This window comes from Nematolebias whitei, chromosome 12 (genome assembly GCF_014905685.2).
Source record: "Nematolebias whitei isolate Nwh7 chromosome 12, NemWhi1, whole genome shotgun sequence".
NCBI classification, from domain to species: Eukaryota; Metazoa; Chordata; class Actinopteri; order Cyprinodontiformes; family Rivulidae; genus Nematolebias; species Nematolebias whitei.
Genome location: NC_056509.1, coordinates 3377658 through 3402499, shown reverse-complemented (window position 1 = coordinate 3402499; position 24842 = coordinate 3377658). Strand labels below are relative to the sequence as shown.

At 46.6% G+C, this 24842-nt stretch overlaps 1 protein-coding gene across 5 annotated transcripts in view; it reads left to right on the top strand.

Moving 5' to 3' along the window:
- Window positions 1–24842, top strand: part of enah (ENAH actin regulator) — a 280348-nt gene that overhangs the window by 163381 nt on the left and 92125 nt on the right. The window contains exon 1 of one of the 5 annotated variants that reach the window (XM_037685698.1): window positions 9710–9976. The exons of the other annotated variants lie outside the window; for them this stretch is intronic. Within the exon in view, the coding sequence (XP_037541626.1) occupies window positions 9823–9976 (154 nt within the window). The 5' untranslated portion in view covers window positions 9710–9822. Of the gene's footprint in view, window positions 1–9709; window positions 9977–24842 lie in introns of those variants that run through there. 5 annotated transcript variants of the gene reach the window in all.

Genomic DNA, 24842 nt, shown 5'->3' with positions numbered 1-24842 from the left:
GGGGGAGAAACCCCTCCAACGATATCACTCTTGATTTAAAAGAGCTCGTGATGTTTTAGGCATAAAAGCTGGGTTGGTCTTAAATCAGCTGAGCTGCCCGTCAGCCTGAATTCTAAGACATGACGGAGCAACAGAGAGGGCAGATAAATTACTTACCCTCTTAGCGAGTGTTAAAGCCAGCAGCAGGGCTGTTTTAAGAGACAAGAATTTAAGTGAAAACCTGATCCAGAGGCTCAAATGGAGCTTTGATCAGGGCTCGCAGGACCAGCGTTAAATCCCACTGTGGAGCAAGTGGGCGTGAAGCAGGCCTGCGTCTCTGTACACCTTTTAGAAAAACCCTTCATCAGCGGGTGATTAAAAGCTGTTCTGTCTCCGAACCCTTCGTGGCATGAAGAGATGACTGCAACGTTCGTTTTAAACGTACTGAATGCCAACTTCCTATCCATCAGCTGTTGTAGAAAAAAAAAAACAACACGCCGCCTAATGGGCATGAGGTGGCCTCTAAACCTTTCTCTGTACACCAGCGCTGAAAAGCCGTCCCCTTTGATGTGTACAGAGCTGTGGTAGATGCAGCACGTGAATCTTGAATTGTGCACACTATCTCCTGAGGGAGACCCATCCTCTCTAAGCGGGACCGCTCAGCGGTCAGACCCACAGGTGCTGACCTATTTCAGGGTAACTCCTGATCGCTCCTCCTGCTTGAAGGAGAGCATCCTCCCTCCACGGCAGTTTCCACGGACGACCCGACAACAGACGTTGCAGGACTGGGAACCATGGTGCGTTCACGCGCTCGGGAGCCACCAGGAGAGCTGTCAATCCCTCCTCCTGAACTCGGTTCAGGAACCATAAAATCAGAGGAGGTGGGGGAAACGCGTACAGAAGCGTTTTGGGCCACGGGCTGTGAGCAAATGCATCCACCCCCAGCGGTGGATCGTCTCGCGCGCTCAGGGAAAACCATAGTTGACACTGAGCGTTCTCTCGCGTCGCAAACAGGTCCACAGCTGCTTTGCCAAACTTCTGCCATGTCTGAAACATCAGGTCTGGATGGAGGGTCCAGTCCGCGTGACGTGGGCCGCCCCTGGACATCACATCTGCCCCTCTGTTCAGAACACCGGATATGTAAACCGCTCTGATGGAGAGCAGGTTTTGGTGAGCCCAACACAGTAGCTTTCGCGCAATGTGTAACATCTGGGCTGAACGCACACCCCCCTGGCGGTTTATGTACGCAGCAGTCACCATGTTGTCTGTGTGAAATCAACACGTGTTGATTCTGTAGCACGGGAGCAAAGTGTTGAATCACATTCAGCACTGTGCGACACTCCAAAACATTGATGTGGGCTGATGTGTGGTGGGGCCACAGCGCCCCTACTGCTTGAGATAGGCATGTCCCCCCCCAGCCTGACAGCGACGCGTCCGTGAAGACTGACACGTGTGACGTGGGTCTGCTGACGGGAACTCCCTCTGACAGAACCAGGGTGTTTCCCCAGTGTCGGAGGTCTGCTCTCACAGAGGAAGGGACAGTGATCATCCGTCTTTTGTGTTTTACTGGATCCACACGCAGACGTGCAAACCACCTCTGGAGGCGTCTCATGTGTAACAAACCCAGCGGAACCACTGTGTGAGCTGATGACATCATTCCCAACAGCTTCATGACGGAGACGGCTGTTATCACTTTGCCAGGTCTTACGTGGCGGAGTTGACTTTTTAAAGTGTCGATTCTCGTTTGTGATAAGCGAGCCTTCATGGTAATTGAATTTAATTCCACTCCCAGATAAACAATTGTCTGGGCCGGGAAAATCGAGCTTTTCTTCCAATTTATGGCGAAGCCCAGGTTTAACAGGTGTGATGCCAACACCTGAGCCTGCATCAGCGCTTCCTGTCTGGAGTGTGACAGGAGCAACAGGTCGTCCAGGTAAAACAAAACTCTCGTCCCTGCTCTGTGCAGTGGATGCAGGGCTGTCTCCACACACTTCGAGAACGTACGAGGCGCGAGGGAATACCCGAAAGGCAGCCTGTTGTACTGATACTTCATCCCTTGAAAGGCGAAACGCAGAAATTTCCTGTGTTTTGGGATGATCGGTATGTGAAAATAAGCATCTTTTAGATCGATGGAAACAAACCAGTCGTTTCTCTGGATGTTGTCCAACAGCTGTCTGGTTGTCAACATGTGGAACGGTCTGTCCATGATCGCTTTGTTGAAAGTTGACAGGTCCAGAATCGGTCTCATCCCTCCGGTCCTTTTGGGGACCAGGAAGTAGCGTGAGTAAAACCCTGTGTTTTCCTCTCCATTGGGAACTCTGGAGATTACGCCTTTTATCAGAAGCTCCTGAACTTCTGCATTTAAGGCTGAGATTTGGTCTGGTGATGACAGGACCGTCTCCATAACTCCTCCGAACGGAGGGGGTCGGGTTGCAAATTGCAGCGTGTAACCCTTGCATAACACTCTGTCCATCCATCTGTCCGGCGAGCAGGTTTTTAGCCACTCTGCGTAACGTTCGTGGAGTGGACGTGCGTTTAAATGATGCGCCGTGTTCTGAACGGATGTCATCCAATCCGCCGCCTCGGCCGCCGTCATGCGTCGCGGAAATGTTTTCCGCGTGACCCAAGTGAGGCTTCCTCGAAAGGGCTGTTCTGCACGCGCCCGTGCGCTGTGTCTGGATCGCGGACCAACCTTCATGTCTGGGCGGGGCGGTGTGTGCCGAGGCAAAGCGTGTGCCAGCTGATGACGTCGTGAGGCTGCATGTTTAACGTCGCTGTGCGAACGTTGAGAGGCGGAGGGCGTGACTTCATCAACGCCGTGCTGTCGAAGTGAAGGTTGCGAGCCTCGCGGGAGCGCACGTTTTCTCTGGAGGGACGTGCGCCGCTCTCGCTGGGGGCGGGGCTCGTCGCCGGTTTCGTTCAGCTGTCTCACGCTTATGCCGCCGTGAGCTGCTGATCGCTGAGACGCGGTGGATGACGGCCGCTCGCGTTTGCTCAGGTGAGGCGTGTGTTGTTTTCGCTGAGAGCGGGAACCTCCACTGGACCCGGCCTGCGGTCCCACATTTATATCGATGTGAGCCGGTGAGCGCCGGGCAGCTGTGCGTGCATCATCAACACAGCGCCGTTTGGATGGAGGCTGCTTGCCTCGCTCGGGTGCGCGTTTAACACCGCTTGGGTGGTGATCGTGCGGGTCTGATTGATAACGAGTTATTTCGCTTACCGTAGTGTTGAGTGAGCGTCTCGTCATGTGTTGGAGCGGCGGTGGGTTTAAAAAACCTTTATTTAAGGACACCGGCTCTTTATGTGTGGAGGGATGTGTGTGCAGCGGCTGTGAGCTCATCCGAGCTTACAGACTGGCTAAAAACAGGCACTTTGATCATTGAAAAATCATTTATTTCAACTCCTGTGTCATTTATACACACATCCTCCGCAGACCGTCATTTTTAAAACTTCTCCCCTGTGAGCTCTGCGATTTGTTTGCCCCGAGCACCGTCTGCAGGCGATCTCTGGGGAAACGCTGAAGTGCAGGTTGCCGGAAAGGGGGGGGTGGTCTCTGACGGGCGGGGCTGGTGGTGGAGCTGAGCGAGACGAAGCTGCTGCTGCCGTGGAGCGCCGATGTTTCTGCCTCTGCTCGTGACGATCTCTCCAGCGGGCCGGGGGGCGGGATGAGCCGCGCGGCTTGATGAGATGGCATACAGCTTCCGACATCTCCTCCGACTGCTTCAAATTCGCCAGCATGGTTTTTAAGCTGCTTCCGAGCGACGCGTCCAACGTGATGGGGGCCTCCATCAAGTCCTTGTGCAGCTTTTCCGGCAGCGAGGGAGAGTGACGAAGCCAGGTGGAACGTTGGATTACCGTCATCCACGCTACAATCCTCGACAGGCAAACCGTGGAAGCGGCGCACAGGTTGAGGATGGCGTCTGCCGACTTACACAGGGAGCTCTTTGTCTCCTCCGGCAGGTCTGCGGCCTCCAGCCTATTCGACATGCTAAATGCTAGCAGCGCCACGTTGCTGCTAGCTGCGGCCGCCTGAAAAGCACACTGGTGGGCTCGGTTGGAGAGCGCAGTCACCGCTTGGTCGTGTTTTCCCGGAGGGACGGGACGCTGCTCCAACCTGGACGGCTTCGCTCCGAAGGCTTCCGCGAGGCTTGGCTCAAGGGGGGGTAACCGAGGAATAGCCCCGCTCGGTGAATCCCTCAACTCTGGTGATGGGTGCGGACTGGGGACCGACTCCCCCAATCTACCAGGAAAGAACCGTCTGTGGCCTCGCCCGTCGAATGTCCTGTTGGAACACGGGGCCGTATGGATCAAGACGGTGAGCCAGAGTGGAGCCCAGTGAAACAACCTTCCCGCCGGATCATCCGAACTGGCGGGAAAAGGCGTGGGACGTAGAAAAAAAGGGGTCCCTTCATGTCAGCCTCCTCCTGGGTTCCGCCGGGCAACCGTGAGGGCGCTGTCGGCCGGGAGCGGTGTGATCGCCGATGCGAAACGAGGTGGGATGGGGTGAGCATTCACTCAGCCCCCCTCCACCTACACTACGCTCCCCAGGAGGGAATGAGTAGCGGGGGCTGCTGCTGAGCACGCCTTGTCCCGGAGGAACCATCCGGTTCGCCCCGAGGGTCGGCGATAAGAGGAAAAAATACAAGATGGCGTTGTCTAGCGTGTAGTGACCTGTCACTGGGAAATATTCCCCGGCGCTTACCTTGGAATAAGACTGCTCGTCATCTTCTCCTTGGGGAGGAGAACTCACCGGACGACCGGAGGTCGACTGCCGGGCCAAGCATCCTTAACAAAGGTTGGTCATTTACACAATTTACCTTCTTTGTTCTTCTGACAGTGCTATTTTTAGCTCGCTGAAGAAAAAATGGGAGCCGATTTCCCGCTCTTAACGTAATTTATACGGACTGGGTGGGGCCCACACAGCAGGTGGGCGTGGACTAAATTTTTTCAGTGCTTATGCTGCGCATAACGGGATAAACCCATCAGCGACAGCCTTAAAGGGCGAAGCCTATATGACATAGAACTCCCTTTTCACAGATAGAAACCTCCAGCAGAACCAGGCTCAGGACAAGTGGCCCTCTGCTTTGACCGGCTGGTTTGAGAGGACTGTCATTCCCCGATCTGTTCCAGAACCTGATCCGTAGTGCAGCTCATTTGCGCATGCGCTAAAAGAAATACTTACGGGTCACACGGATCACCGTTCAATATGCTAGATTAAGCAAAATGTACTGGTATAATTCAGTTTATGAATAAGGACTTTCTTAATTTACTTAGAAAAGTATGTGCTGTATCTCCGCTGATTTTCTTGTTGCTAATTTACGCCTCTCATAGTTCCGTTAAAATCATTGACATATTTACGTCATGGTTCAAATGATCTGCAGCTTCACCACTGAGCGGCGCTGTTTCACCATGGAAATAATTCATTCTGTGTCTCGCAGGGATTTTCTCATTCGGCCCAGGCTGGGTGTATTCGACTCGGTCAAAAGCCTTTTCCTGATCTAGTGAAATCAAAGCTGTTTTTAGACCCAATGAACTGGAGACTTCCAAAACATCTCGAATTAGGTAGATGTTATCTACCATAGACCTGCGGGGGACGCAATAGGTCTGGTCTTCGTGGATGACCTGCTCCATAGCTCCCCTCAGCCTAGTTGCCAGAGCCTTGGCGAGGATTTTATAATCAGTGCAGAGGAGAGACACAGGGCGCCAGTTCTTTATGTCTTGCAGGTTCCCTTTTTTTGGCAGGAGTGTGATGACTGCCCTGCGGCAAGATAGCGGGAATGAACCAGTGAGCAGACTTTTGTTGAAGACATCCAGCAGGTCCCTTGCCAAGATGTCTCAGTAGGCTTTAAAAAAACTCTACCGTGAGCCTGTTGATGCCAGGAGCCTTCTGGCCCTGCATGCTCTGGAGGGCTGCGTGGAGCTCCTGAAGCCCCAGGGGGCACTCCAGGGAGGTGTTGGTCTCCTCAGAGACCTGGGGTAGTCCACTGCAGAACTCCCGATACAGCTCCTCATTCTCTCGATACTCGCTCTTGAATAGAGAAGAGTAAAAGTCCACAGCCCTCCTCCTGATCTGACCTGGTTCACCCAGCTGCTGCCCTGCGTCTGACCACAGAGAGTGGATCATCTTCCTCTGCCCGTGTTTCCTCTCCAAGCTGAAGAAGAAGCTAGAAGGACCATCCATCTCTGTGATGTTTTGGATCCGGGACCTGACCAACACGCCTTGGACTTTAGTTTCCAGCAGGTTTGCTAAAACTAGCTTCTTGGACTTGAGGGCTTCAGTATGCTCTCGGTTTCCTGTGGATTCACTCAATTGTTCTGGTTCCACTATATTAATCTCCAGATCTCCGATAGATCTGGTAATGTCACGAGTAACATTGAGAGTGTCCTGATAACTCAGTTGTTTGATTTGGACTTTTCCATAGTCCCACCATTGCTTCAGACAGGTAAAATCACTCTTCCTCTGTCTAAAACCAGACCAAAAATAACTTAGAGTCTCTTTAAAGCTTTTGTCGTGAGTTAAAACGGAATTAAAGTGCCAGTAAGCGCTTCTTGGGAAAATGTTTCCGATAAAAACAACCTAAAAGCAATGAGTGGTCTGTAAAAGCCACGGGTAAAATCTGGCATGTTCTAAACACGTTAAAATGGTGCTTAAAGCAATAAAAACGGTCAAGACGAGCTAAAGAGATACGGTTTTCTTTAATGTGGGACCATGTGTACTGTCTGGAGCCTGCGAGCATCCTCCTCCATACATCCACCAGGCCGTGAGACGAGAGCAGCTGCCGCAGAGCTGGGCTGCTGGATGAGGCTCCGCGTGATTATGGTCCTAAAGTTCATCTTCTGTACAGTTAAAATCCCCTCCTATAAAAACATAATCCTCAGACCCACAGTCCCCCAACCTTTCACCTATTTCTTCTAAAAAAACTTTTTTTCTCTGCATTGGTATTAGGAGCATAAATGTTAAAAACTATGTTCAAATTATTAAAACCTGCTCTGACTATAAGACACCTTCCCTGAATGACATGCTGAACTTCTAAAGAGTTTGAAAGCTTTAGAGAAGAGGAAGCCCACCCCTGCACTCTGGGAGGGGTTGTGGCTCAAAATGCCCCCCCCCCCCCCCCGCCCCCCCCACCCCCCCCCCCCCCCCCCCTCCACTCTCTGCACCAGTCTGCTTCATTAGAAGGATCACTGTGGGGTTCTTTAAATAAATCACATCAATTCTCTTCTGGTTCACACTAAAGCACGTTTTACAGCCTCTCGAGCCCCGTTAAGGTTTAAGGATGCTATTTTAAAAGTATCCATGTTGGGTGAGAGGTTAAAAATAATTCACCAGCAAACTATAAAAACTATTAAAGTGCATCATTCATGCATCATTTTAATCAGAGTTGTTTTCTAACTTTACACATTGTTTTCTTTAATCTGTAAACTTCCTGATCAGTGAAACCTGATGCCTCTTTGTTCCTGATGTGATACCTCGCCGAGAAATAAAACGGTTTTAAGTTTGGAAAATAACTTTCCACTTTTATGCCTCTCAGCCCTTTGGTTTCTTGGAGGAACGGGGTAAAAGATTCCACCGGGTATCGGGGCTCTTTGCTGTTTGTCTGTGAAACAGAACCAGCTCTCACAGTCGCTGTGTCCGACTCCTCCTTCCTCTCCGCACCTTGCTCGCCTGCCTGCTGGCCTGCGCAGCATCCACCACATTCTTCCCTTTGCTTTGCCTCTTACTGGGGGCTGAGGGCCCCTGCTCTGTCATCTCTTCGACCGCACCTGCCTCTCCCGCCACATCAACTCCCAAAATCAACCCTGCACTGTTACTTCCTGAACCCTTATTCTCTCCATCCTCCTCCACCTCTCGCTCCCTGATCTCCACACACTAACTCCTCACCACCCATCTCACGCTCCTGCTCTCCTCGCTCCCCCTTTCTCTCCCCCACCTCAGTCTCACCATCGACACCATTCTCCCCACCACCACCACCACACACCTCCGTGCTGCCACCTTCTTCCACACACACACTATTTTTTGTTTCTTCACCGACCACAGCTGGCACCTCAACAATATCAGAACGTTCCCTGTCAGTAGGGGTCACGGCGGTGGGGGGGTCCTCGGGGGCAGCGGGCATCTCCACCGCCCCGCCCACACCGGACAGGTCCCGCACCTGTTCGGCTGCAGCAGCAGCTCCTCCGAGGCTGGCGGGGCCGGCTCGGCTCTGTTTGGACACAGGTCCCTCCTGACCACATCCAAAGCTTCATGTTGGAGGACGTTGAATATAATCAAACCCGTCCACCCTCACATGAACGCGCACATCAAGCTCCTCGCCTGTTGAGCACTATGAAGAGCTGCCTCTATGAGACACGACATGCTTTAATAAAGGTGATTTACACCTGTCAGGACTTTTTTTATGGGAGACTCCACCTTTCCATGTCGCGACAGCGCTTTAACCAGAAACTCATCACTGATGAACGGAGGGGCGTTAGACAGAGTGACTTTTGTCACCGCAGCGCGAGCGGCGACACCTGCAGAACCAAACCATTCACCGATGTCCCCACCTCCACCAGTCTCTGAACCTGCTCCACTTTCTCCACAAACAACACCACAGCCCCGTTCATGCAGCTGCGGACCTGATGGACCCATGTCCAACCACCTCCCCCACAGCCAAACAAACTTCCTCCACGCTGCACGAAGAGCCAGCACCACCTTGATGCTGTTCTTACTGTCAGCGTGGAGAAGCTCCCAGTGCTGCCACCATGACGTCTAGACGCCAGCCAGGCGCACCTGACGGCCACACCCTCATGAAACAAAACCTTTAAACTATTAAACTAACAAAACCCACTATTAAATAACATAACTATAAACACCCAGAGAAATAAGTAGAAAAAGGACAGAAATATAGAATGAATAAACACTTTCACCCTTTCAGCTCCTCTGCTCTTCCACGCACACTCCTCTCACACGAAGAAGAAGAAGAAGCTACAACTCTGTAATATCTTACTGCGGGGCTTTAATTGATTTAGAATTAACACATTATTCTGTTAACCACATAAATATTTATCTGGTCACTTCACCCGGAGCGAGCTGTTTGTGGGAATCAGTTTGTTTGGTGTCTCCTCAGATTGAAGAAGTCCTCTGGATGAAGGACGAATCGTCTCGCCAAAAAAGAAACCGTCCAGATGATCTGACTGAACGTTGTTGGATTGTAAACCTGGATTATTGAGCATGGACTCTGGTGTCACTACTTCTGTTTTCATCATATATAAAATCAAATCAAAATATAAATAAAAAAATCATAAATGATATAAATTCAAGAAAGGAGTAATTTATGGAGTGATGAAATGCCCTTTGTGTTGAAAGTCTAATATTTGAGTGATTGCAGTTGTCCCTTGATGTTTTCATTCATTCAACCTTTATTTGGACAGGTAGCTCCCATGCTCCTCTCATGTACATCAGGTATTTGGATGTAAAAATGACACAGTCGAGGCTCAGCTGTCTGTCTCCAGCGTGTGATAATGATCTGGTCCCGGCTGAGCGACACGTCACGTGCAGCTCCTCAGAGCTCTGCCTTGTTCATCCCATCACTTCTTCTTCTCCTTGTCTCTGACTCCTCTCTCTCTCCCTCACATGTTTACTGCTCCCTCCCACTTCCCCTCCCTCTCCTCCTTTGTTTCCATCAGGCATCATCTGTAAGAGAACCACACCCAGCCGTTCAGCATCCTCTGTTAAAGGTGGACTGGCTCAGAGCGAACATTGCAAGACTTCATGTCAGAAAGCATGTTCTTCCTTCTCTTATTTGGAGCGTTGAGCTCTTAGATCCTTGGGCTCAGGACTTTGACAGAAGAAACTCTGCAGCTATGCTCTTGTATGTGACGTCTCAGGAGTGCACGGAGGGAAACCGCAGCAAGGTGGTTGTTGCTCTCAGACCTGGAAATGGGTCAGACCGGACCTCACATGGACTGTGGCGCTACGTGTGCTGCCAGAGGAGGCCCACGCTAACAGAGTCTTCATGTAGGTTGTATGAGAGTGACGGGCGCACACACCTGGAGGGGGTGCATGGTTTGTCTGTGTCAGGACAGAAGAGCTGATGTTTGCATAAAGAGTTCATCACGTGTTCTTTATATCACCTTTGAACTGTGAGCTTTTATCTGAGGCTACTTGTTCCCCATGAGCTGCTGAGGTTTTGTTGTTGGTCTTTAAATCACATGCGCTTTTCTTTCCTCCTTTCCCGCTTTTGTGTCGGAGAGTGTTTTGTTGGAAACAGTCCAAGCCCAAGTGCTGCTCCAGGATCATCAAATCACCTCAGCCCTCTGGAGACCTCTGATGAAGGCAGGAAATGTAATTAAAGGTCTAGCATTCCTTCAAGGAATGCATATCACCCAATTCCTTTCATGCCACTCTTTTAGACTAAATCCTTCTTCTGTTGTGAAATTATTGCTGTTCTGCTCAATATCTTTAACCTCGTGCAACATTGTGACATGTCTCACTCAAAGAATGATTTGAGGATGACTCAGCTACCATCACACCAAATTATAGCTCAACATCTGCCAAACTAAACCTTAGAGCAGCGAGAGAACTCATCAGTGAAGGTTACGAAGTATTTTGATCTGCCTACTGATCCAGTGTGCATGGGCCCACAGACGTCACCACGGATCAGCTGCAGCTTACGTTTGGGACAGATTTCTCCCACTCTCTTACATGGCTGTCTGGTCAGCTTGCCCTCCACACAGGCGTCACACTGTGTCTACAGAGAATTTCACTCCATTGACCAGACCTTCTAGTTCCTTTAGATTGGCGGTGTGACCCAGACGCTGATGCCACAGATTAGCTGATACTGATTCACTTGATACTCTATGATAGACCAGTGAAGCTCCTTTAACATCTAACTGGTACAGCCCGTCAGATCTTTGTGTTCCCATTCCTTGAAGAGTTCCATCCTTGCCACGTATTTAGACTAGACAACTAGATTGTTTTGAACTGCACTGTATTTCCTGTTCTTGTAGCAGCTCCCACTGACAAAATATTTCCAGACAGCTTTGGAACGTACAACACATCATACATGGTGGCAGGTTTAGCATTAACAGGTCGTGTGTTTTGATGCTCCAGAATCAATCAACCACTCAACTTGTCTTGGTCCTTCAGTAAGATTTACATTTTTTGCAACAAAGCACTCTCAGAGGGTCTTCTGCATTTTCACAGATCACATTTTTGGCTTTGTGATTTTTGACTTGTTTTTTCCAGCTTGGACAGTTACGCTTTATGTGTCCTTCTTTTCCACACTTGTAACATCTCCATGCATTTTGTCTCTCAGCTCCCACTACTTTTGAATTGTCCTGCATTTCTCTGTGAACTCGTGTTGACCCGGCTGATGCACCGCCTGATGTAGCAGCACTGTAGTCATCATTAACACGGACTCTCTTTTGCTCTTCATTTATTAATGCTTGTTGAACAAACTGCAATGTCAAGTTGTCCATCTTTGTTTCCAGAGCAGTGACAATCGTAGCATAGCTTGGTGGTGAGCTGCCCAGGAGTGTTACAATCTGATCTTCTTCAGTTACAGCACCTATTGCTCGTAGCTGATCAGTCAGTTCCTTCATTCGTTTTAAATGGTCATTTATACTTTCTTTTCTTTCACATCTGAAATATTGTTTTCTTCAGGAACAGTTTATTTGCTAAAGTGTCTCTCTCAAAATGTTCTTTTAGCATGTCCCAAGCCTCTTTTGGAGTTTGGCAGCTTGTTATTAAATACAGCTGGGGTGTACTCATATTCAGCACTAACATGGAAAATGCTCTTTCTCTCTGTCTCTCGAATTCTGCCCGAGCTTGTGCGTTAGCGTCCAGAGTTAGTATATCCGTCTCCGTTAGCATATCCCATAGTCCTTTAGCTTTCAGCAAATGCTCCATCTGAAACTTCCACGTTGTCAAGTTCTCTGGTCCGCTCAGCTTGTCGATAAACATCTTATCATCCATTGTGAATCCCACAACTCTGTTTATCTGACTCAGAAACTTCACTTACAGAACTTTTAGTGACGCTCTGGGCCCATAACCTGGAGAACAGTCAACGTTTCAGCATGTGCGCTTGTTATTTTTTCCTCAGAACTTAACGGTACAGCTGCAGTACTCAGAAGACACAGCAGATGGCAGCATAACAGCCTTTCCATTAACAACCATTAAACAAATTACTGCTTCATATTTCAACATTCGTTTGGCACATGTGCCACAGACAAAACAGAAATCCTAAAACCACAAAAATTTGACGCCACTCCGTTTTCGTTTTTATTTCCAGAAGGAAGTTGTGCTCAGTGTCTTCGACTGAGGTTTTCGTGTTGTTTCCTTCAGTAGTTCTTGGTGCAGCGCCACCACAGGCGAGGGGGGTGGGTGGGTGGGGGACAGGTTGGCTCGATTAACAGTGCAGTGTGAACGTGAACCGCACCGCTGAAAATGTAAACAAATGTTCTGATTTTTGGTCCCCAATCACACCGAGTCTACGGGACTGTCAGGTGTGGAAACGACCTAACACAACGGCAGGCAGTGCAAGACGGAGGTCAGTCTTTCAGTTGCAGAGACTAAATTCACTCGGGTTCAGCTTCATTACCAAGTTCTTTTTCTTTTATTTGTTTAGTCTTTTTTTTTAACTATTGCTAATTTTTTCATTCCAACTAAAAAAGGCCAAAACCATCAAGACAATAAAGATGATCAATTTGGTAATGGTGGTGATTAGAAAGCTAGATGTGTTGTTGACATGCCTGAAATTTTAAAGTTGTATTTTTTTCTACATTGTCTTTCAGATTACATCACTTGTGATTTTGTTTTCAAAGTGTGTCTTATTGTTTTTGGTAATTTTGCATGAACATTACTTTGCTTAAGCTGCAAATGTAATGTTTTAATTGCTTAGTTGCTGCTTCAACAAATAACTTTTCTCATCATGTTATTTCTCAGATTTTTTTGTTTTTTAGACTAATAAGACACAAAACAAATAATGTAAAACTAAAGTCAGCTTTTGTCAACAAAAAAACAAATCATTTTAACACAACTTCTTTGGCTGAGTGGTTAGAGCAGTCGTCCTCCAGTGCAAGAGTTGGGGGTTCGATTCCACCAGCAGTCACATGCCGACTTGTCCCTGAGCGAGACATCAAACCCCTTGTTGCCTCCGATGTGTCCCATCAGTGCATGAACGTGATAACGCTCTGATTATTATTTGTAAAGATCTAGTAGAGTGCTGTATGAATGAGTAAATGAGAACACAGAGTGTGTTGTAAAGAGCTTTGAGTATCTTGATAAGACAGAAAGGAGCTGTATAAGTACAGTCCATTTACCATTTAGTACATTTACTATTCCATTCTATCAAGCTAAAAAGTCTGATTACAGTGGTTTCAGAAAGTATTCAGACTTTTCGCTATTTTGTATGTTGAAGTGTGCGATAGTAGCTGAGTCATCCTCAAATCATACTTTGAGTGAGACATGTCACAATGTTGCATGAGGTTAAAGATATTGACTAGAACAGCAATAATTTCACAACAAAAGATTGATTTAGTCTAAAACAGTGGCATGAAAGGCATTGGGTGATATACATTCCTTTAAGGAATGCTAGACCTTTAATTACATTAAATGTTTGTTTTCCCCTTGATAATGTGCAGTTTTTACCCAGTGATGGCAAAGTGAAACTCAAATTTCAACTAACAAGGTTAATTCATTTAACAGTAAGACAGCTAAATACGTATATCACACTTACATACCGTAACTATTCAGCCTATTTACTAATTGAAGAACTTTTGGCAGCAGTTCGAGTCTTGAGTTTTTTGGGGTTTTATGTAACAAGCTTTGCACACATGGATCATGTTTAGACTTCCGGTAAGATGGTGCCCGTGTACTTGGCTTGCAATCCACCTCTGCTGATGGTGTTCGGATTATTTATGTTTTGTTCGTTTTTTTTTCTGGGACATTTTTTCGTTCATTCAACCTTTATTTAGACAGGTAAATCCCATTGAGCCTCGAGGACTCATTTACAAGAGAGACCTGATTTCAACAAAGAATGATGACAACAATGGACAACAGCGACAACAATAAACAGTTATAAACAGTCATACTCCATGTTTTTTTTTTTTAACAAATAAGATGGCTAAAAAAACAGCTAGATTCTAAGGCAAATGTAGAAAACTAAAAACAGGAACATGTCTGCATTGGTCCCTGCCAGGAGTCCAACAGATTCTTAAAGCCACTTAGAGAGGTCAAGGTCGAGAGCTTCAAATCTTTTTGTAAGATATTCCAGGAAACAGGAGCGGAGTAGGAGAAGGCCCTTTTGCCTAGTTCAGTCCTCACTGAGGGAACACTGCAGGTAATAATGTCCTGAGAGTGCACTCCGTAGCTGCACTCACACAGAGACATGTAGGAGGAGATGTATGAAGGCAGCAGACCAAGAAGTGATTTAAAGATGAAAATGTACCAGTGAGAGCGTCTGCGTGAAGTTAATGATGTCCAGTTAACCAGAGAATACTGGGTGCAGTGGTGGGTACGATAATCACAGCCAGTTATGAATCTTAGTGCACCATGATAGACAGCATCCAACATCTGTAGCATCCAACATCTGCAGGGATCTTGTAGGAGCGTTCATGTAAATAATGTCACTGTAATCAATGGAGGAAAGTCACAGATACAAGGTGTTTCTTAACATTCAGAGTTAGACAGGATCTGTTTCTGAAAAAGAAACCCAGTTTAACTTTCAGTTTCTTTATCAAGTTTTCCACATGGAGCTTAAAAGAGAGATGTGAGTCGACCAAGATACCCAAATATTTATAGGAATCAACAAACTCAATCGGGACACCATTTGAGGATAAAATCGGAGGAAGAACTGCTGGGACCAACTTCCTATTTGAAAAAAGCATCCCTTTGGTTTTGTCAGCGTTTAGGACAAGTTTGAGGTGGAACAAATCAGTCTGGATGTAGTTGAATGCAGAATTCAAAAGCTGGAAAGCCTTAGCAACAGTTTTAGCTCGACAATAAACAACTGTGTCGTCAGCATAGAAATGTATGGATGCATTAGGGATGTTTTTACCTACATTATGTATGTAGATTGTAAAGAGGATGGGTCCTAAGACTGAGCCTTGTGGTACACCATTGTTGACTGTTAATTAACTGGAGGAAGTACCATTATGTTGAACACATTGCCTCCGGTCTGAAAGATAGTTAGAGAACCAACCAATGGTGTGTTCTGAGAAACCAATTTCTGAGAGTTTATGACACAAGATGTTCTGATCCACAGTGTCAAAAGCTTTAGACAGGTCTAAGAAAAGTGCAGCACAATAATCTTTAGCATCCAGTGCTTCAACAACATCATTAAGAACCTTCAGTGAAGCAGTGGTTGTGCTGTGTTGTTTCCTGAAACCAGATTGATGTGGAGGTAAGATGTTAAATGAGTCCAGGTAATTTTTGATTTGAGAGTTTATCAGTTTTTCTAGAACCTTGGCTAAAATGCAGAGTTTAGAGATTGGTCCATAGTTGTTCAGTGAGGTGGGGTCACCTCCCTTCAGCAAAGGAAGAAAAAAGGCTGTTTTCAAGTGTCTGGATGGAGTTTTGTCTTATGGAGAGATTGAAGATGTGGGTCACAGGGACTGTGATGATATGAGCAGCCAGCCTTAAGAAATAAGGTGGAAGTTCATCTGGACCTGCAGATTTTTTAGGATCAAGACCTTTTAACAGTTTATTGACCTCACTGACTGAGAACAGAGAAAAAGAGAAGCTGTGATTAACTGAGGATTGACTTGTAGGATGGATTTGATTTGTAGAAGTTTGGTTATTAAGTGAAGTGGCTGATCTTCCATTAGTAACTGTGTCAAATAAAGAACCAGAAGCAACAAAATGTTTGTTGAAACAGTTCAGGATCTCGTGCTTATTTGACACAGGAACAGAGTTAACGAGAAGTTGTGATGGGAGGTCGAATGATTGGGGGGGTGCCTGAGAGAGATTTGATGGTTTTCCAGAATCTGTTGGGGTCATTTAGATTTTTGGAGGTCTGAGATAAGAAATAGTTGTGCTTTGCTGCTTTAACAGCAATTGTGCATTTATTCCTCATCTGTCGAAAACTCAACCAATCGATGTCTGAGTCAGATTTTATCGCTGCGGCCCAAAGATGATCTCTCCTGTGCAGGAGGTCAGCTAGCTCAGGAGTAAACCAGGGGCTGTCTCGTCCCTTTATTCTGAACTGATGAAAAGGAGCATGTTTGTTCACAAAATAAATGAAACTATTATGAAAATAGTTCCAAGCAGAGTTCACATCATCAAAGAATACGATGCCAGTCAAAGTGAGACAGATCCCAGAGGAATGACTGTTCACAAAAACATTTCAGATCCCTTTTTTGAATTAATCTGGGCTTAGAAGGTGGAAGTTGAATTTCTCTGAGAGCCGCTATTACACAATGATCACTCAAAATATTAGCGAATACACCTGTACCAGGGAATTTGTGAGGCATATTAGTTAGAAACAGGTCTAAGATGGAAGATTTTTCAGGACGGTTTTTGTTTAGTCTAGTTGGAGAGTTGATCAATTGGGTAAGATTGAGAAACAGGCAACATTCCTTGAATTTATCACAGAGGGGGTCGACTTACACCAATCAATGTTGAAATCTCCTGCCAAAAAGATCTCTTTGAATTTTAAATTACCAAGGAATTCTATCAGGGAGGACAGAGCCTCAGGTGTTGCTGAAGGTGAACGATAACAACAGACTACAGATAAAATCTGGCCTCCATTCAAAGTGATGTTTACAGCTAAGGCATCAAATTGGTTTGGAATTTTTTTAGAAGACACAAGACTAGCAACCAGAGAATCTCTGATGTAAACATCGACTCCCCCCCCCCCCCCCTTTTTTTTTGACGATCACAGCGGTAGACGTTAAATCCATTGTCAAATCCAGGTCATTATTCATTACAGATGTTGAGCCAGGTTTCATAGATTGAAGATTACATCTGCCCCAGAAGAACTGACCAGAATTTTCAAGGCATCAAGTTTTCTCAGGCTACGAGCATTTACATGCAGAAAATGAAGTCCAGACACGTTTTTAAAGTCATTTGGTGTCATATAAATAGTGGGGGGTCCAGGGTTGGGCTGAATCCCTGAGAGTAGTAACAACATTATTATCAGACATTTTCTTGAGTTTTTTGTGACTGATGTGTAATTATAGGAGTAACAGTGTGATAATTAGCCCCCATAATCGAACCATGAGAAACATTAATGAAGACGCAATCATTCAGAACCCAAAAACAGTGAAAGTTGCAGTGATGGGCAGATCCAGGTGTATTAACAAGATTCAGTGACTCCAGATAGTCTGAGATCTGAAAATAGTGACAATAATATGAATGGTGCAGAAAAGTCTCAGACCATAAAACGTCACAATTCAAATGGGCAAACAAACCCGACGAGGTGGCCCAACTGCAGTTTGAGTTGGGCTGAGGGGGGCTCTGGGCCCCCCTGCGAAGAAGGATGGATGCTCCCATGAAAAACAGAAGCTGGGTGCAATATCAACAGGTTGAAACAGAAACGGATAATTCGCAGCAAATAGCAAAGCGAGCTGCCAGAAAATCCTCCTGAAGTGAAAGGCATGGTCCTAGCTCATTTCAGGTCAACAGGAGACAACAGCGTGAGCCGGAATAAAAATAATTATTATCCAGATGAGTTTGGATGGAGGCCTGCAGCAACTCCAATGTAAACTCCGAACTTCTCTCGAGCACCCCGCAGCACTGCTCCTTCATGCTGCTCTTCCACGCTGCTCCTCCACGCTGCTCCTCCACGCTGCTCCTCTGCTTCTCTGCACGTCACCTCCACACCCAACAGTACGAGAGGCACCCCCGGTGAAAAACGAGACTGACCGGAGAGGCTGAGGCTGAAGTCGTCACTGGTCCGGTCCGGTTCTGTTCCAGTCCGCCTCCGGCGCTCCACAGCTCGAGAGACGAAGAGGCTGAAGTTGTCCCTGGCCCGGTTCTGCTCCGGTCCGGTTTCGGCGGCGCTTCAAAGCATCAGAGCGTCTCCTCCAGGCGAACACAGCGACTCCACGGAGGTGGACCATCTTTCGTTAAAAGTAACGGGCTGCTCACTGAGGCTGAGACCGGCTCTGTTGAAGATGAAGTCCCCCACAGCCACCTCGGTTTGGTTCTGGTCCAGTTCGAGAGTCACAGGTACACTTCCCCCACACCAATGAAGACACCACGAGGGCCAGTCCAGCAGAAAACCGCGAAATGCCACCTGGCGATTCTTGTCGGAACCAGGTAGAACCACAAAGGCCCAGATGAGAAGTTTGTAGGGGTCCAGAGAGAGAGAGAGAGAGAGAGAAAACACTGGCCCTTCGTGCGACGACTCCCCAGCTCGAGGGGGTCACCTGGCCGGCAGGGTGCGCTCAGAGTTACCGGTGGAGTGGGAGCGGCCGGTCCTGGACCAAACTATATTTTTGGACGGTCCCGTCCGGCACTCTGAGTCACTGAACACCGAATTCGGTTGGAAGGGGGACCAACTTTAGTCCGGTTGGAAAAAACGGGTCAGTTTGATGATAAAAGACTGCAGAGAAGACAAACTTGCTGCTGGTGTATGACCGACAACAGCTTCTGGATCTTCGTTTTTCTGCAGCCGATGTTGCTTATTTTGACCAATATGAGCGTACCTCTAGACACACACACACACCCCCCCCCCCCCCACTGGTGGACGTGCCAGCTTACCTCTGCTGCGCTCCTTACCTCCCTGCCCGGAGACTTCGCTTCAGACGCCGGGGAAAACGTGCTGGGTGGCTGGTAAAGCTTAAAGCCCTGCGTGCTGCATCTTCCTCTTCAGCTGGTCGTCATGGTTTCCATCGCTAACTTCCCGCGTGCCCGGACCAGGTAAACAACGGGAGTTGTCAGCCGATGCGCAGCTCGGACCGACCCGGAGGGGCTGTTATTGAAAACCTGCGGCCACTGATGCGCGCAAACTTCACCGCTGCTGGCTCCACTTTGAACAGTATCCGGATGTGTTTGGTCAATGCAAGATCTGTTACCAACAAAACTTTTATCCTCAGGAACTACTTTCAAGAGCATGATTTGGACTTTTTCTGCATCACAGAGACTTGGATGTCTCCGGGTGAGTCCAGAGCCTTGACGGAATTATTGCCACTGAACTGTCTGTATTTTAACGCACCGCGGCCATCAGGCCGGCGCGATGGTGGATTATTAACAATATTCAAATCAACTTTTGACTATAAACAACTGCCCATCCCAGTTTCTCGCGCCAACTTTGAAGTGAGCATCTTTGAACTCGGCCACTCGCCTCCGACGTTATTTGCACTCGTCTACCGCCCACCTCGATCTAAGGATTTCATAAATGAGTTTTCTGATTTTTTTGGCTGAAATCACACCAAAATATGAACATGTTTTCATTCTTTGGGACCTTAGTTTGCATGTGTGCTGTCAGGAGAAGCCCTTGGTTAAGGACTTTTTAGATTTATTGGACTCATTTATTCTAACTCAGCATGTAAACGGTTCCACCCAAGAGCACGGACATACACTGGACCTTGTTTTAACACGTGATGTAACTGTTAGAAATCTTGAAATTGGTGATAATGTTTTTTCAGACCGGGCAGCACGGTGGCGCAACTGGTAGAGCTGCTGCCTCTCAGCGAGCAGGTCCCTGGTTCAAACCCCGGTCCAGGGGTCTTTCTGGGTGGAGTTTGCATGTTCTCTCCGTGCATGCGTGGGTTTTCTCCGGGTACTCCGGTTTCCTCCCACAGACCAAAAACATGCATGTTAGGCTGATTGGTAACTCTAAAATTGTCCCTAGGTGTGAGTGAGAGAGTGAATGGTTGTTTGTCTCTATGTGGCCCTGCGATGGACTTGCAACCCGTCCAGGGTGTACCCCGCCCCTCACACAGTGATTGTTGGACATGGGCACCAGCGACCCCCGTGACCCAAAAATGGAACAAACGGGTAAAGAAAATGGATGGATGGATGTTTTTTCAGACCACATGCCAGTCCAGTTTGAGTTCACCCTCCCCCATCTAACACCTAAGCCGTGCATTCCTGCACGTAGTACCCGGACCATTAACCACTTCATTGCCACACGTTTTGTAGTAGCATCTACATCAATACTTGGGTTCATTAAATAAAACAGTAGACACCTTGGTTCTGTTTGACAGCAAATGGGGATTTATTTGAAGCTAAGCCCGTAGGCCGAACAGCCAGGGATACTTCCGGGACCTCAAAAGGCAGAACCCCTGTCTAAATGCAGTACAGTATCTTTTTTATACCTTCCATTTACGTCAGAAGTCAGAAGGTTGTATAACACTTTATCTGTCCTTTCCCATTTTAGAAAAACGCTTGTGAATAACAAATTCTTCTTAGGTCAGTTTGACATAAACCCAGTACTCGTTGCTAAAACAATTCTGAGTTATCAAAACAGCCCTGACGGGAAACAGTCTTATTCAACAGTTGATCTTGCTCCCAGAAATTCCTGGTACTTTTAATTAAACAAGTACAGGTCAGTACAGGTCAACTTCAAGCACTTCTCAGAATCTGTTAAAAACAAGTTCTGTTGAACACAGTTGTTTGTAAGTTAAAAGACATTTGCTTTTGGCCTCATTAAACAGATTATCAAATTAATAAAGTTTCTTAGATTCTACAGTTTCACAGATGTTTATAACTCTGAAATGATAATTCAGCCCCCAGTGTTTCTCACCACCACTGAGGAGCTGACATCCCAGTTCAACTCTGTCTGCTTAAAGACTCTGGATCATGTTGCGCCTATTAAAACCAAAAAATCAAAACTTAGAGCAGAACCATGGCAGACTGATGTTACCAAGGCCGTTACGCAGCAATGTAGGAGGGCGGAGCAAAAGTGGAGGAAAGACAGGCTGCAGGTCTCTTTTCAAATACTTAAAGAGAGTTGGCGCCGTTATCAGAAAGCAGTGAAAGCTGCTAAATCCAAATACTTCTCTGATATAATTACCTCAAACTCTCGTAACCCACATGTCCTCTTCTCCACCCTAAACTCTGTTCTCCACCTCACTGAACCATCACCTCTGGAAGCCTCGACTGAGCTGTGCAACAACTTCCTACATTTCTTTTTGGAAAAAATTAACAACCACCCTGGCTCTCATTTTCCCTCCAACTCATGACCCATCCATCCCACCTCATTCTGTAGCTCCATTTGACCATTTTGAACCCATCACTCTATCTTCTCTAGAGCAGGTCATGTGCAGCTTGAAACCTTCTAGTTCCCCTTTTGATGTGGTCCCCCCTCGACTACTAAAGGAGGTTTTTCCTACTCAAAGTCTGTCCATTCTTGTTATAGTAAACAGTAGTTTATCCACTGGCATGGTGCCAAAATCCTTTAAACATGCTGCTGTCCAGCCTCTCCTGAAAAAACCAAACCTTGACCCCTTAGTCATATCCAGCTTCCGGCATGTCTCCAAACTCCCATTTGTTTCAAAACTACTGGAGAAAATAGTCGAGTCCCAGTTGAAGTGCTTCCTGGAGGGTCACACCATCTTAGAGCTATTCCAATCTGGCTTTAAACCTCTCCACAGCACTGAAACTGCCCTGCTGAAGGTCTTTAACGACATCTTCAGATCCACAGATACTAGTGATTCTGTGCTGCTTGTCCTATTGGACCTCACGGCCACCTTCGACACCATCGACCATGAGATCATCATTGCTAGGTTAGAGCAGTGGGTGGGCGTTACAGGGTCAGCCCTCAATTGGTTCAGATCCTACCTCACTGACAGATCCTTTTGTGTCTCCATCAAGGATTTTAGTTCCGCAGAGGCAGAGCTTAAATGGGGGGTTCCGCAGGGGTCCATCCTGGGTCCCCTCCTATTCTCTTTATACCTGCTGCCGCTTGGTGCTATTTTCCAGAAACACAACATGCCCTTCCACTTCTATGCCAATGATTGTCAAATTTACTTTCCCCCAAGACATAATGGCACATGCTCTATTCAACCTCTGCTCGACTGCCTGGCTGACATCAGGGACTGGATGGCTTTAGATTTCTTAAGTTTCAATGAAAAGAAGTCTGAAGTCATGTTGTTCCCTCCCAACGACATGATCATAAACCACTGTATCAACCTCTCCGCTCTATCCCTGTCAGAAAAACAAAGAGTCACAAATCTAGGAGTGATAATGGACCCTTCCCTGAAACTTAACAGTCACTTAAACAGGATTGTTAAATCATGTTTCTTCCAACTGAGGCAGCTGTCTAAACTGAAGCCCATATTGTCCAAAAATAACCTGGAGACAGTAATACATGGATTCATTACATCTATGCTTGATTACTACAATTCACTCCTGTTTGGTATCAGTCAGACCCCCATTGCACGACTACAACTGGTCCAGAATGCAGCAGCCCGATTTTTAACCAGTACAGTACAGTATTAACCTTTGGTTTATCTGTTTCTGAGTTAGAAATTGAGGTTGCAGTTTTCTCTGACCACAAACCCATTTCTTTCAACACTTCTTTTGTCAACGAGTCCAAACCCCTTCCCCCTCCAGCCAGGCCTAGTCAAATATTTAACCCTTCCACTGCTGCGCTCTTTTCATCTGCTTTTACTAAAAACTCTCTCTCAGTCTCTGAATCCTCTTCCATGACCACCCATGAGCTAGTTACTGTACATCAAGAGACCTGTGCTAAGATGCTTGACCTAGTTGCACCATTAAAAATTAGACATCCAAAGCGCACTCCACACCCTTGGATGAATGAGATCACCCGAGCAGCCAAACGTCAATGCAGGAAAGCCGAACGTAAATGGAAGAAGGACAAACTTCACGTTTCTTTTATCATGCTAAAATCATGTTACAAAGAGTACCAGGCCACTGTTAAATCAGAAAAAAACAAATATTTCTCCCAAATCATTGTCTCAAACAGCCACAATCCCTGCGTTCTTTTCAACACCATTAACTCCATTTTAACCGTGTAAAAAGGTTGAGTCGATCAGGTCACTGATTCCTCACACCACAGCTGACTCCTCTGTCTTTGTCCCCCAACCCCCCACCCCCACATCATTCTTTAACCAGTTTGAACCCATTTCCCTCTCATTTCTAAATTACGTCATTGGTCATATGAAACCCTCAGGTTCCCCTGCTGACCCCATCACTGCATCATTTTTTAAACAAGTCCTACCCTCCACTAGACCCTCTGTTCTTGGCATTATAAACAGCAGTATGGCTACAGGTGTAGTTCCTGACGCTTTTAAACATGCAGTGGTAACTCCTTTAATAAAAAAACCTGGACTTGACCCTTCAACCTGCTCAAACTTCAGACCCATCTCCAAACTTCCCTTTCTTTTTAAGATCCTGGAGAAAATAGTTTTCACTCAATTAAACGAGTCCTTGAGTGGAAATTCTATTCTTGAGATCTTTCAGTCTGGCTTTAAGAAACTACACAGCACCGAAACAGCCTTAGTTAGGGTCTGCAACGACATTCTTCTGGCAAATGACTCTGGTCAGTCTGTAGTCCTGGTACTCCTTGACCTTACCGCTGCATTTGATACTGTGGACCACAGTGTCCTTTTATCCCGGCTAGAACACTGGGTTGGGATTACTGGTGCAGCGTTAGAATGGTTCCATTCATGCATGAGCGACGGGAGTTTTGGTCCTAGTTTTGCTATCACTCTATCTACTTCAGTGCCTCTTTCCTGCGGGGTCCCACAAGGCTCCATTCTTGGACCCCTTCTGTTTTCTTTGTATTTCCTCCCCTTAGGGTCTATCCTGAGGAAACATGGTTTTTCCTTTCATTGTTATGCTGATGGCTCTCAGATTTAACACCATTAACACATAACAGTTCCTCCTCCATTCGCCCTTTGTTAAAATGTCTGGATGACATCAAGACTTGGATGGCTGCAAACTTTTTGAGTTTTAATGATCAGAAGACTGAGGTCATTGTGTTTAACCCTAGCTCTGCCACTGTCACAGATCCTGCAAACCTGGACTGCCTTCAGCTATATCTAAAACAGTCTGTTACCAATCTCGGGATAGTTTTAGACTTGGACTTTAAGTTTAATAAACAGATAAATTCTGTTCTTCAAAAAGCTTCTTTCAGCTAAGGCAGATAGCTAAGCTCAAGTCCGTGCTGTCCAGATCCGACCTTGAAAAATTAGTCCATGCATTTATTACAACCCAGCTGGACTACTGTAACTCCCTTTATGCTGGGGTCAGTCAGATCTCTCTCACGTCTCCAGCTTGTCCAAAATGCTGCCGCTCGGCTACTAACAGGAACTCGCAGGTTTGAGCACATTACTCCAATTCTGTCCTCTCTTCACTGGCTTCCTGTGCATGTCATACATGATTTTAAGATTCTTCTGCTGACATTTAAGTATGTTAATGGCCTTGCACCCTCATACCTCTCCGACCTCCTTCATCCTTATACTCCTTCTCGGGCCTTGAGATCATCAGACCAGCTGCTTTTGGCCGTACCAAAAACCAGGCTGAAGCTCAGAGGAGATTGGGTGTTTTCAGTCATTGGCCCTAAACTCTGGAATAATCTGCCCATCAACATTCGACAGGCCACCTCAGTCTCTATTTTTAAATCTCTCCTCAAAACACATCTGTACTCATTGGCATTTAACACAGTGTGATGTCATTTGGTATTTCGTTGTTGATGATTGTGTTCATCCAGTTTGCTTTTACTCCCTGACATTTAACGCAGGGTGATTTGATTTAGTATTTCATTGTTTCTCATTATATTTAATGTTTTTATGCTTTTATTCATGTTGCTGTAATATGTTGTTATTAATATTTCATGCTGTGATATTTTTTGGTAAGCACTTTGATAACAGTTACTGTTTTAAATGTGCTATATAAATAAATGTGACTTGACTTGACTTGACAGGCAAAAGAGAGCACATTACACCAGTTTTGGCCTCACTGCACTGGT